The 13,523-nt window shown below is 43.9% G+C and overlaps 1 protein-coding gene and 1 long non-coding RNA gene across 3 annotated transcripts; both read left to right on the forward strand.

The window, feature by feature from the left end:
• Positions 1-1,288: 1,288 nt before the first annotated feature.
• On the forward strand, positions 1,289-8,848 carry LOC137916197 (regulator of G-protein signaling 14-like). Its single transcript, XM_068759277.1, has 15 exons — positions 1,289-1,333; positions 2,891-2,912; positions 3,067-3,218; positions 3,307-3,399; positions 4,078-4,221; positions 4,303-4,467; positions 4,566-4,620; positions 4,757-4,815; positions 4,968-5,177; positions 5,374-5,450; positions 5,760-5,886; positions 6,488-6,569; positions 7,258-7,304; positions 7,673-7,763; positions 7,923-8,848. Exons 1-15 carry the CDS (start codon positions 1,289-1,291, stop codon positions 8,177-8,179), a joined length of 1,626 nt encoding a protein of 541 aa, XP_068615378.1. The 3' UTR covers positions 8,180-8,848.
• Positions 8,849-9,533: 685 nt separating this feature from the next.
• LOC137916198 (uncharacterized) lies at positions 9,534-13,233 on the forward strand. 2 transcript variants are annotated; one of them, XR_011106480.1, is made up of 6 exons: positions 9,549-9,599; positions 12,112-12,192; positions 12,426-12,526; positions 12,610-12,684; positions 12,771-12,824; positions 12,918-13,233. It is a non-coding gene; the product is annotated as an uncharacterized lncRNA (long non-coding RNA). The 2 variants fall into 2 exon arrangements; XR_011106481.1 differs by lacking the exon at positions 12,112-12,192 and having other exon boundaries at positions 9,534-9,599.
• Positions 13,234-13,523: the final 290 nt, after the last annotated feature.

Consider the following 13,523-nt stretch of genomic DNA (forward strand, 5'->3'; position numbering starts at 1 on the left):
CAACCGGAGGTACACTGAATATCCCGCAGTCCCTTCACTGAAATGTTCACAGCGGAGAAAGGAAACGGAAAAGTCTTGATCATGAAGCCTTGATTAGGAGGTTCCGCGTCAGCTGGTGCGCTTATAAGGACACCGCAAACAACCAGGTCATTTATCACGCCTTTAGTTTCGCAGATGGGGGTCACTTTAAAAGGGCTTTGCCGCAGGTTGTCCCGCCTGGCGAAGTTTGCAGCACAAAAACAATTCGGGAAATGCGAGAAGTGGCGCGCCATGGCCTCTGGCTCCACGGAGGACCGAAAGGTAAACCGGGACACAATCCCTGGGTACTGCACACAAATCAATGTACTACCAGCCTCCTCTTCAGCCCTTCCGAGTGGTGTGAAGAGAAATATTGCGCCTCAGCTGTTTGAAATGAATGCCGGTGTTAAACCCGAAATAAGATGATTGTATAAGAGTAGGACATCATTATTAATTATGTGTGTCAGAAATCAATTTATGGCGAGATTGACATTTTAAAATAAGAGAATGTCAATGGGTGATAAATTGTTTCTGTTCAATTTTAAATGCCCAAATCTCAATTAGCCTCAAAGTAGAAGGACAGAGTCCCACATAAAGAACTAAGGGTTATATATATATATATATATATATATATATAATTTCCCAATTACTGCTGTCATTAATATGGACATGAGCACAAACTGCTGTAACTCCTGTCCCACAAAGAGGTTCTGCCTCCACATGTATATCCAGATTGTCCCCTAAATCTAATGGATTGTCTCTTGATGTCCTGTACCTCTCAAAACTGTCCAGTATTCAAAGTCCATTGATCATTTAGCATCTTTCTGACACATAAGTTTGTGAAAGCTGAAGACAGACTGTTGCTACATGTGGCGACCTCTTCATAGGTAGAACACCTTGTCAGATGCAGCAGAAAATGTCTACATGGGCAGCAACATGTTTGTTGGCTGTTCTAGTTGCTCGTCCAGTGACCATATAAGAAGCAGAGTGAGTGGTTTGTCTTGTCTGTGTTCCCACATCATAGTATTTCTCAAGAGGTGTTCAGAACAGTTTGATCATAGTAGCCATACTTCCTCTTTTGTGGCTTGTTGCAAAGGCAAGACTTCTGCTCTAGGCAGGAAGTGGTGTGTGTGTGTGTGTGTGTGTGTGTGTGTGTGTGTGTGTGTGTGTGTGTGTGTGTGCGCGTGCATCATATTTGGGTGGAGCACTTTTTCGTGGCCCCCCGACGGTGTGATAAGACTTCAGATTGATGTTTGGTGTGCAGGCCACCATGGCTAAGAACTGCAATGCTGGAGGCATTTTTGTTGGCCTCATGGTGAGTTGGCAAAACTCTTTATTGAACTTTAAAAATAAATAAGTAAATGAATGTTTAAGAAACGGGAATGTGCCTTCTGAAAATTCAAACTGCCTCTGCTTTTTGAGCTGCGCTCACATTTGTGTTGCCGTTGAGGTCAGGGTAGATCGGTTTCTTGTATGGACTTGTAGAATCCATCGCAGCTCCTCAGCAGTGCCAGAACCAATCGGGCTACAGTTACTGAAGGCCGCGCCTGCCTGGATCAGGCGCGGTAACCGAGTCGTTCCTGTTCGCCGGGCTGCCGTGTGCGGACGTAACAGGCCTTGGTTATTACTTTTGCCCAATGTTCCTGGAATGGACTAAGCTGTGCAGAAGGTGTGAACGGGAAGGAGGACGTCATGTTGCTGTTTCTTTAAGAGGTGCTTTTATATTTTGATCCTGTAACTGCTGCTGTTCTGGCTGATTGCACTGTTTGTGTGCCCCCCCCCCCCCCCCCCCCCCCCTCAAATCTTTCCTGGCAAAGATTTGCAGGGAATTTTAATCATTTTTTGATTTTCTTTTTTTGTTGTGGTGTCTGAAAATGAAATGAAGGCAGGCGAGACGATAACGAATCCTTTCTTCTCTTATTATTGAAGATTGGCTTAAGTGATGTCTCCTGATAAGTGGAATTGTAGGCATGGATATTTTGGGTCAGAGCCAGATTTGGATCAGTTGGAGAAAGCGAAAGCGACGAAGAGGCTGAGGCTCAGTGGAACCAGCTCTTACTGTTGAAGTGAAGCCGCTGGCCTCTGGAGCTCCGTCAGACATGACTTAAGTATTAGATAAACCTTCAGTTCTGTTTACTCCGGAGCTTTATCTGCATTTTCAAATTCATTACTGCTGGTTTTTATGTTTTGGGGGCTTAAATCTTCCACAATATTTGAGGTGATATTGAATTATTGAAAACAGCCTCTCAGCGTTTGCTTGCTGGACTGCATTTGTGTTGACGGATTAGAACACCTCGGTGCTGATGTGTAAGCTCGACTGACCTGCATGCTTTGTTTCTATGTGTACAGTACATGGGTTATAAGTTGATAATTGAATGACCTTGCGAGAAATCTGAACAGACATTTAGTTATTTATGCTTAATTCACAGGAAAATGTGAAATTCCTCTTTGGAGGGCTTCTTAATATCTAAGCCCTCTGTACAAGTTTGTACAAGTTTGTACAAACCCTTTTTTTATCAGAATGTGTTGTCAGTATTTATAAATAAAATTGCTCGAATTTGAATAAGACGTGACTTCTGAGCTCTGAATGCTGACGAGCGTCACCGTCATCAGCTTCGCAACCACTTCCTGTGAGCGCAACTTTGACTGATTGCAGTACAAAGTCACAGAGGAAGAAAAACGAAACGCGTAGAGCCGGTGTTCTCGTTTCATTTGCTAAACTGCTGCCTTTATGCTTTTGACTGCCAGCCTCCTGCTTTCTAGTTCTTTAAAAAAATAATAAATGAAATCCCACATGTTTCATTGTCAGTGAATCAGTTCGGAGATGTTCAGCATCACAGCATGCTTTCTCTCTTTGTCCTCCTATTAACAGATCCAGGCAGTGTCAGATGGAGGTAAGCGTGACCAACCAGTTTCCACAAACCAAAACATGCCTCTGCTTGTGTGTGTGAGAGTGTGTGTGAGAGAGAGAGGGCTAAAGAAATGACTCTTGATCTGTCATACCTTTCTGCGCTGATAACTGGGTGTGATTGTTTGGACGTGTCGTAGAGTTAAATATGTCTGCAAGGGGCTGTGGCGGCAGCAGCTCCAGCCTTCCCGGCACTCCGGCCGGAGAGGCAGGCCCGACCAACAGTGTGCTGAGCTGGGCCGTCTCGTTTGAGAAGCTGCTGGAGGACCCCTGCGGAGTCGATTACTTTACAGTGAGACGCATTCAGCACATGTAATGTAGTATTTCAGGAGATTTATGGCAGGCTGTATTTGTTCACACGTGGTATTTTATGTCTTTAGTCCTTCTTGAGGTCAGAGGTGAGCGCGGAAAACATTTTATTCTGGCAGGCGTGTGAAAAGTTCAGGAAGATCCCAGCCACCTCATTGGATGAGGTGAGATATCACTATGTTTTGAATCATATTACCTGTTGCTTGTAATTTATCATGCTGTTGTGAGTTTTATTGTGCACGACCTAGTTTGTATTCCCATGCCAGAGGGAATATGTAACATTATGCTTGTCCCTTATACATAACAGGGAATAGTCTATCCACAGTTCCTGAAAGCCTGCTGCACAGAATTAAGTGAAATTTCACACACACCTTGTGGGAGCCATAAAAGTGTGCATTTCTTTATTGCTTTCTTCAGTGTGTTTATTTGTAAATTTTTAAGCACAGTTGAACTCAAATGGTTTTCATGTCGGTTTGCCTACCTTCACTTGGGAGACATTTGAGCCATTGGACATAGAACTTGTTGGGGTAAAACACTCTACATTAATGCATTTCCTTAAACTGGTATCATAAAAACAATGAATGTTTGTACACCCGAGACCAAAATGTGGTGCAGAAACTGATGGGATTGAATGTCCTTCAGTGTAGATGCTGATTCCAAGCCATTGCATAAAATACCCACACATTGGGTGGATTGATTAATAAGTATTGATAACTAACTGCTCAGAAATGCTAATTGAGTTTGTCTCCCTTGTTTAACCCCCCCCCCCAAAAAAAACAAAAAGAAAAACGATCTTTTTTAGAATCAGTGGCTCATGTCTGATGGAGCTCTTGTGTTGCCAGCTGAAAGCAGAGGCTGGCTCCATCTATGGCACGTACCTGTCTGACAGCGCTCCCTACTCCATCAACATTGATGACACGGCCAAGACGGAGGAGAGAGACCTCGAGCAGCCCACGCCCGATATGTTCAACAATGCTCAAGCGCAGGTCTGTCTACGTTGTTAGCGCAGCAACACATTGCCGGGGCGTTCTGTTGAATATGGGCTACTGGTCCCTTCTTTGTCCCAGATCTTTAAACTAATGAAGATGGACAGCTACAGGCGCTTTGTGCGCTCCGCTCTCTACCAGCGCTGCACCTTGGCAAACGTGGACGGGAAAGACCTTCCTCAGCCGATGCGCTTGGGATCCTGGGAGGATGTGGCCAAAAGAAGCCCCACATTATGTGACAAGAAGGTAGACCGATGGGGAGGAGTAGAACTGTCTCGGGGAGGAAGGGGAATAATATGTAAATGAGTGTTTTGGTTTTTATTTCTCATCACTGTTTTAAACAGAAGCTGTTGGACTTGCCGTCGGAGAAGCGGCATCAGAAAACTGGATCCTGGGGAGGTAGTTGTCTCAAATGGCAGATCTTGCGGTTCTAGGTCATGTCTTTATCTCACAAGTCCTCCTTGTCTATCGCCTCCTTTTCTCACATGACAACAAATGCTTCCAACTACCATGGATTTGTCCCCCCCCAAAAAAGAACTGTCAGTCAAGTCGAGCAGCAGCGTGGAGCTCGGCTCCATTGACAGGCAGATGGAGGTCAGTGCGTTTGTCCCCAAGAGGAGCTGTAGATGATGCCATGTGAAGGTTTCGTGTTTGCAGAGATGCAAATGCACATTTTCAAAGCCCCAGATCTCACCAGTATTTCCCCTTTTCACTTGAGTTCATCTTTCTCTTCATCTGTGGTGCAGAGCAACAGATTGAGTCCACGCTCTGCAGAGCAGGGTGGCGGACTAATAGGGGTGGAGGGAGGCTATTGCTGCGTCTTCCTCCCTGATGGCAGTGCCTCCCTGGCCCCCGCACGTAGTGGACAAACGATCAAAGACATGCTGTCCAGCCTGTGTGAGAAGAGAGGCTTTCCGCTGAAAGACGTCATCATATATCTGCATGGCAAGGAGAAGGTGAGAGCTATTCTGTCTCCAAACGCAGAACACAGCATTTCAATCGTGATGCTTTTTAAACGTCTCCATGCAAAATTGTTTCCCAGCAGACGGTGAAATGCGATTAACCTCCTTTTCGTTCCATCATCCTTTCAGCCTCTCGCTCCTTTTTAATTTTTGGACGTTTCTTCCGTTTCCTCTGTTGCTCTCTCCGCAGCAGCCCTTATCGCTGGACCAGGACTGCTCCGTGCTGAGAGATCAGCAGGTCTCTCTTGAGCTCAGGGTGACGTTTGTGTGAGTTAATTTAATCACTATGTTCACGTCCTACTCTTTGTCTTTGCCCCCCCCCCCCTGCAGACGCTAATATCAACATACCCATCACAGGATGCCACTTGTCAATATATTAATGGGAAAAACCATGAATACAAGGCTTATATCCTTGTTATGTCTTTTTTTTAATCATTTGCATTATTGCTTGCATTGAATCCACAAGCCTCAAGCGAAGCCTGCAGTGAGGTACATTCTAATGATGCTGTACCGTCGATCCTCTTTGATCTTTTTGCTGACTTACTGAGGCAGGTAGTTGAAATGCATGCGTTTCAGGCTGGAGATTGCTTTCACTGGCAAAACTATGGGGATCATGGTGAAGTCCAGCAAGACGCTGCAGGACGCCCTCTCTGCTGTGCTGCAGCGGCATCATCTCAAGCAGCACGAAGCCTCGGTCACCATCGTGAGTGCCCGTGTCAATGAGAACGCCATGTCGGGAGCATTCCTGCTGGTCTCTGCAACAATAGTGTGCTGAAGTAATAGCGTGGATGCCATTATTCCGTGAACAATTTTTTTTTTTTTTTTTTAGCAGCAGCTATTCCGATTTTGTGAGGTGCATACAAACATCAAATGTCTGATTTGAAGTGGGATCACATGGAAACACTATTTCCTTAATGGAATAAGAATAGCGCTCGGTAGAGCAGATGGCTTTAGCCCAGTCAGCAGCTCTCGACACACATCTCACTCTTGAGTTAAATGTGAAACATAGTACATGTAAGTGTGAAACATACTATATGTAATGATGAATGTTTTTCAGTCATCATTTATAGATTTCCTATGAAAGGAAGGGAACATTTGAAAGCTGCTTCAATCCCATCCAAAACCATTTGCTTGCATAATCCTACAAACACACCAACCAATAAGGGTACAGGTGATACGCAGATCGCTATGATCTTAGTAATGCAGTAATGTATCCTTTCTGTTCTCCATCCCCACCAAACTGTGTTTGCTCCAGCCTGACTGGAAGGACTGGAGGCCCTCATGTCTTCCTTCATTTGTTTTAGGTTGGAAGCGATGAGCCTGTGAGCATGACCAGCACCGCGTTCAGGCTGGCCAACAAGACGCTACGCCTCGACAAAGCCAAAGGTTCATTTACTGGACTGATATTTATTTATTTTGCTTGTAATGAAGACCTATTGTTTCACTTGATTGTAAACCATGTAAACACGTGAACGTTTTAATATTAGGTGCACTGGTCTAACTGAAACAGGCAGCCATAGGATGGGGGGGGGGGGGGGATCGAATGAATGAAATAAGTCAAATCAGACAAGGCTTGCAAGTAAATGTATTTATGGCGAGGGTGATCCATCACTAATGCTTTACCGGTTTCCCTCGGCTACCTGAGCCCTGACCCTTACTGATTTCCTTGTTTCCTAATGGATCCTAGACTGTTTTTGAATTTCTTTTCACCATCACTTTTAGTGGCTTGTTTTTTTTCCTTCCTCCCAATGTCTGTCTCTCTTTCTCTTGCTGGCTCTTCATTCTTTTTCTGTGGGGTTGAGATGTCGAGCGTTCGTTCGGTTTCTCGAGCGATGTGTTCTTTTCCTAAATGCTGAAATGCCAGAGCCAACTTCACTTTAGATCAGTGCCCCCCAGCTCCACTCACTGCACTCTGAAAGAGAGGTCACAGTGGCTGTATCCCAGGAGGGCTGGTGTCCAGGGTCATTCTTCTGGCTTATGTCCGTGTCAAAAAGGAAAATGGGGACGTTACTCACTCTTTATGTAGTGGAAATGGAAGCACAGCTAAAATCTGATTTGCACCTTTTTGTTTGAGGAGGAAGAGGCATTTCCAGAGCCAGTGGTGCAGCTGCCGCCACACAGGTGAGGAAACATCTGGGAACATCAAACTGACTCCAAACTATTGTGCTTCATGGAATCATTAAGATTCTTTGAAATAACAGTTTGAAACAGTTTCTTTTTTTTTTAATTAATACAAATATTTAACATGAAATTTTCATTTTAACAAGAATAGTTATTTTTTTTTTTTTTTTTTGGAGCCAACTGCGATTTGAACAACAATTTTCGACTTTATAATTTAGATGATGATTCCATTCATTTTAGCTGCTGTGCATATGATGGGGAAATGTTATTATGTTTGAAGCCTCACCGTGTATTTCTGACTGCGTGATTGGTGCGCAAATGATTCCATGAATCATGCATTGAAAGCTGGAATCCTATTTTGTTCCTAGGCAGGACCACTGAGTGCGGGAGTTCCGGAGGCTCGGCAACAGCTGCAGACGGAACGAGCAAAGATGCCCAGTAAGAACCGCGACATAGATGGTAGGACATCACAGCAGTATGTTGTAGGGCTGCGTCGTATGACAAATGGGTTGAGACATTTCAGAGTTGTATCACAGATGAAATTACAAAGATGAATAATCGCATAAAAATAAAAATGTCTTTGAAATCAAGGTGGGATTGATGTTCTGTGTGTATCAGGGTTTCTAGACATGCTGACGAGGGCTCAGTGCTACAGGGTTGACGACCAGCGAGGACTTTTGACTAAAGAGCAGCTGGAAATCCCAGTTTTTCTGCAGTTGACATCTGAGCAGCGGCAGGACATGGACGAGGTCAAGACAACCAGCTCCTCCGCTGCAGACCGTAAAGAAGACGAGACGGCCTTAACTGCAGGTTTGGCTGGGGTCGCAGAGGAAACTCCTGATGCTTCCAAAGACTCGAGGGAAACGGCAGTTTGACAAAAAAAAAAAAGTGATCCAGAACCATATCTTAAAGCATCCTGCTGCCTATCGTGTCAAGAGACAGAAAAAATATTTTCTTGAAAAATGGTTGTGCGTTTTAGAACAGTTTACTAAACGGTAAGCAACCGATAACTGGCCTGTTTAGGCTGTACAGTGTTTACAGCCGAAGAAAGATCATGGCCAACATTTATAGTCTCATTTCAAAACACTACACTGAAAAATCTGAAATGTCTCTTATGAATTTAATATAGCCAGAAATGTTTGAAGCCTTGCTCACTTTCAAACAGTGTTTGCTTTTACGATCGCTGATGTTTAATGGTTGACAGTTCCTGCTGGTTTTATTTCTCGTAGTCTCACATAGCTCTTCTGTGAACTCTAAACAGGCTTCAAAGGACGGGCCCGAATGAGTGTATTGCACATCTTTTTCTTTTGAATTGATATTGAATATTTCTTTGTTTTCTTTTAACACCACTAATTTTCACCTAGTTTCCTTGCTTGCTTGCTGTTTTTAAAGGCGTGTTTGTGGCACCTAACTGCATTGTATTTGCCGTGATGACTGGCCCGGTCCCGTTTCCCTGTCGCCTCAGACGCATCTCTGGGTCAAGATCATAAATGAGAAATGTGATATTACAATGAGAGAATCTGGTGAAATCAAACCAGCAATTATCCTGCATCCAAAGAATTAAAGTGTTTTCTGATTAACTGTGACCTCCTGCCTGTAAGTCTCGGGGGAAGATGACATGTTGCAGCTTTTAGCCCTCAGTGAAGTTTATTTTATTTGTTCATTTTTTTGATGAATCACTGAGGTCAGTTTCTGACTTGACCAATGTGCCGGGATTTTGTTTTGTAAGCACTGCAGCCGGGCCGTGCCATCACACAGCCAGTGGACTGGTAAAATAAGTCAGATCTGCACCGCCTCTTTTGCAGTGACGGCAGAGGGTAGATGCTGTGATTGGCTTTTGGAACGCTATTAGTCAGTGACTTGGATGCTTGAATTTGTTGCTGGAAGATGTTTTCCAGTTGTTTTTGAAGGGACTCTCATGGGCTGTTGTATGGATTACAAAACAAATGACTCATTAGTCATAGAAATTAGAATGATTTCACATTCATATGATCTTTGGGAAACATCTCGTTGCCTTTCCGTGTATCAGCCCTGTAGATTTGGCAGCAGACAATTGGCAGCTGTTGGGACAGCAGCTCTAACGCATGGCTTCCGACTGATCAGCATACACAACTGATTTGGTAAACCTGGCATTACTTGGTTGTGTGTGTGTGTGTCCATGCTTGAGTGGTGCGTCGGAGAAGCTATGACGGGACGGAGAGGGGTGTGCTTTCAGACACCATTGCAGCGGTGAGAGGAGGAGTGCTGTCTACTCCACTCCTGTTCTGCATTCAGAGGAAGAGGAGAGGAAAGGAGGTAAGTGCATGATTCATTTCCCCTCAGGGATTTAACTGGTCATATTTTCTTGGGTGATTGCTGTACTCGGTATTTACCTGATCTGTCTTTCTTTGAGTTGTTCGTCTTTCATTCTCTCCTCTCTGCCAGCTCTTTCATTTACATGCCGATGCTGCCTTCGTGTCCTCATTCATAGAACAGGACATTTTCATATGGACTGAACGGAAAAGATTTATCATTTCTATATTTGATTTTGGCATTGTGTGCTGTACAGATAACGGGCTTTAAATACCCAGGAGTCAGATAATTGCAGGTCTTGATTTTGAGAATCTGTCAAAGGAATTGTGCATGATGAAAGACAGGCCCATTAATCAATACTTGCTTGTCATTTTTTAAATATTATTTTTTATTGAAGGATGATTAGTGTGGTTGAACTGGAAATAATTTTAGGTGCTGCGACCAGGGGAGACACGGATGGTAGAGTTGCGATTCAGATACGTGACTGTCTATATATAGTGCGTGTGTGTGTGCACGCGCGCCTGTGCATGTGTCACACCTAAGCGTGACAGATGGCCCACCGTCATCATTTACGAGACAAAATGTCCTTGCAAACTGAGTCATCAAAATATACTCCCTACCCAGCTTCGGTTCAGTCATTGTCCATATGTTCCTTTTCCTTCTGTACGGATGTAATGGCTCTTTAATTAGAAATCTAAGCACAGACGTGATGAGGCATCGCTGCCAGACCAGACTTCAGTTTGCCTCTCTGTGGCTTCCAGGTATGAGCTGCAAAAGGAAACGTCTTCAAGGTGTTGACCACTAAACTAAAACTAAAAAGGAGGAACTTGAAAATTCTTATGTACATTTTCTAGGCAGTAGAAAATGTACAGTGGCAGTGAAGCTAAAAGGAGGAAAATGACGGAAATGACTGCAAGGCAAAGTATTCTATTTGCCCATCCTTGCAGAAAGAGTAGCTGGAGTAGCTTTTAAATCTCTGTATTGTGTGTGTTCATACATAATCTAATAATGTACGAACACTTTGTGTGCTAGGTTCTAGAACCACAAAGAGGCATAGTGCTTTTGGATTTGTCACTTTGGCTGCTTGCTCATGTGGATTCATTGATGCAGAGGTGAGGAGATGTGGCTCCACCACCTCAGTGCACCTCGGGAGAATTTAATAAGAATTGCATGAGGCCCAAATGGTTAGATAGCTATAAATAGCAGGACCTCGTACTTTTTTCTAAACTGAAAGAAATGGTTTCGTTCGATAAAAACACTCTATAGACAATACCAAAACGTCCACTTTCAAAAAGGATATCAATTACATTTTTATAGGTTTTCCGTTATCATCCTTAGAAAAACACACACACACACTTCCAACTCCTGCTGGTGGAGGTAATAACTACATCTCAGAAGCTTTAATTGTTCAAACAAGCTTTCATGCATGACGTGTGGCTCCTGAGGAGGCATCGTGTGAAACAAATCATTGTCATTTAAGTATTACTTTCTTTGTGAGCTGGTCAGAGTCCTCTGTGAAGCCTCCTGTTACGGCTGAGCCTTATTTCAAAGGGCTTCATTACAACTTGAGAGTAAGTGCATGAAGCCTTGGTACACTTTTGGGTATGCCGTGTGTGTGTGTGTCTGTGTGTGCGCGCAACAAGCCTGATCTATGAAAGGAGCTTGGCGCACCCCACTGGGCCAGGCACAGAGGATGAGTGAGCTCCTGTTGCTCTGCTGCCATTTATGCTTCATGAGCCCTGGGCTGAAGGCTTCCTGTTGAGCTGCAGACTGAAAGGCTGGCTGATAATTCACTGTCAATATCAGGCAATAATAATTAACCATTTAATTTTCCTTTACTTGGTTTATAGTCTTGTTTTGCAAGTTAAAGGTGTAAACATGCTTAAAAAAACCCAGTAATATAATGCAATTTGAGACTTGCTTTGGTTCTTTCACCTGAAAGGTTACCATAGTTGGTTTTTCCTCTGAGCTATCCCTAGTTTATATTTGGCAGCATTTACTAACACCAGGTTCTGATGACCGGATTATGGCTTGATCTGGTTGTATCCGACATAATCCTGGCAAATTAACCAACGGACAGCGATGTAGTGTCTGGGACCCCTCAGGACATGTCCAAATATTCCCAAAGTCCAGTGCTGCTTCATTCAGACTGTCTGTCCACATACATGTGCACGTTGTCATGTAACGCGTTCATTTTCCAAATTTTTGGAACCTGGAACGGGTCCACAATTATTTTTCAGAGATCTTCCGTAGTCACGCCTCGCCGACGTCGCATGACTTTGACCAAGACTCAAACCCACACAGTGTTATAGAGAAGCACGGGCATTAGTAATAAAAACCGTCTTTGATAAGAGTATTTGTTTGCTGCTTCCAAAGCCTTCGGAGATCTGTCACGTCCTTCCATAAAACATGGTGTGAACTTTGAACTGTCGCGTCTCGCTCAACTCGCACTATACCATCTGAATCTCACACGTACCTAGAAATTGAAGCCAATCCGGACATGTTTTGTTCTCAGCCTCCAGGGTTCCAAACCCAAAACCTATCCCTACCACATAGTCACCATCTGAACTGCAGATTCCATCAGGATGGATCTCTGGTGAGGCCCATCATTTTCCTCAGGGTTGGAAAATTTACCGGGGGGGGGGGGGGGCTTTGTTCTTAATTAAATGGGAATGAACTGAATGTGGTCGGTAGTACTCCCACTAAGAGATGCTAGAGGGTTCCTTTGATGCCTAACGTGTGTATTGGCAGTTTTCTCTATTGCCAATACACATGTGAACAGTGTTGTTGTAGCATGACTGAGTTTCTCTCGCTCCCTTCTGTTTTTAGAACTGAGTAACGGCAGTTTTCCATTCAGTATCATCAAATCTGAATCGGCACAGAACTCATCCCGAGACTTAGAGTAAACCATGGAGCAGAAGGCTAATGAGGTGTGTGAATGCCTGACCCAATATATACTTTTACAGTCGTGACATGTGTCTATCATGACCCTCCCCTCATTCTATTTTTGCAGGGTCCCACCACCTCTCCTCAGAAGCACATGAAGAATAGATCCAAATCCACAGAGGAGATGCAGCAGACGAAGAAGGTGAGTTCTGTCCTTCATCTGTCCTTGAGTTTCCTGTCTTTGCATCACCGTCGGCTATAACGCGACTGCTCGCTTCTCCTTTACAGACCTTTGCCTCTCAGAAATCGCTCCCAGGCAGGCCAGATCTGAATGAAGTGGAGGTAAGGGCTGTATTAGGACTTTCTATTTATGCTTTTTATTATTTTGGTATCATTCCATGTCCTTGTTTTTATTTTTTATTTTTATCTTCTTAGGAGTGTCCTGAGGGCTCGGACATGCCTAAATCTCCCACAGAGGAACTTAAGTGATGAATCCAAGGAGAAATTAGTTACCACTGAATTGCAATCACCACAAGCATAAATTGTACACAGGAAAACATTATCCTCAGATTACTGAGGGCAATAATAGATTACAAAATATGCAAGAAATGTTAAATTGAACCCAAACGAACACATAAACTCATGAACACTAAGGCGCCACAAGAAACACGATGCCTGTGATGATGATGTCTCATTGTACTGTGAGTGCTGTGTTCATATCAAAATGTGTATTGACAATAAAGTCCTGCTGTCCGAGTCAATGTGTCTTTCCTGTACTCTGTAAAATCTATGAGAGGCCTCAGCTGTTTGGTGACACTGATAACTCACCCGAAGAAAGAAAGCCTTGGTCTGGAGATCGACTGGGCCATGGTGGAAGGTTAAAGGGCAAATGAGGCAGATGGTGACGATGGCGGGTAAAGCAGGCCCTGACCTAATTGGAGTGGTATTTGATCAGGATCTGATCCTGAAGGGTGTCAGGAAAAAATATGAAAGTTTAACATTAAAACCCCATTTGTGAGGGTTGCTATGGCGACTCTTGCT

The sequence above is a fragment of the Brachionichthys hirsutus genome, unplaced genomic scaffold (genome assembly GCF_040956055.1).
Source record: "Brachionichthys hirsutus isolate HB-005 unplaced genomic scaffold, CSIRO-AGI_Bhir_v1 contig_1479, whole genome shotgun sequence".
Lineage (NCBI taxonomy): Eukaryota > Metazoa > Chordata > Actinopteri > Lophiiformes > Brachionichthyidae > Brachionichthys > Brachionichthys hirsutus.

Bases quoted from the DNA above. Each gene is read 5' to 3' on its own strand.
- LOC137916197 (XM_068759277.1), top strand. From the start codon at position 1,289: ATGGCTAAGAACTGCAATGCTGGAGGCATTTTTGTTGGCCTCATG. The intron at 5,451-5,759 runs GTGAGTTAATTT...CATGCGTTTCAG, and splicing joins GAGCTCAGGGTGACGTTTGT to GCTGGAGATTGCTTTCACTG. The intron at 6,570-7,257 runs GTTCATTTACTG...TTTTTGTTTGAG, and splicing joins ACGCCTCGACAAAGCCAAAG to GAGGAAGAGGCATTTCCAGA.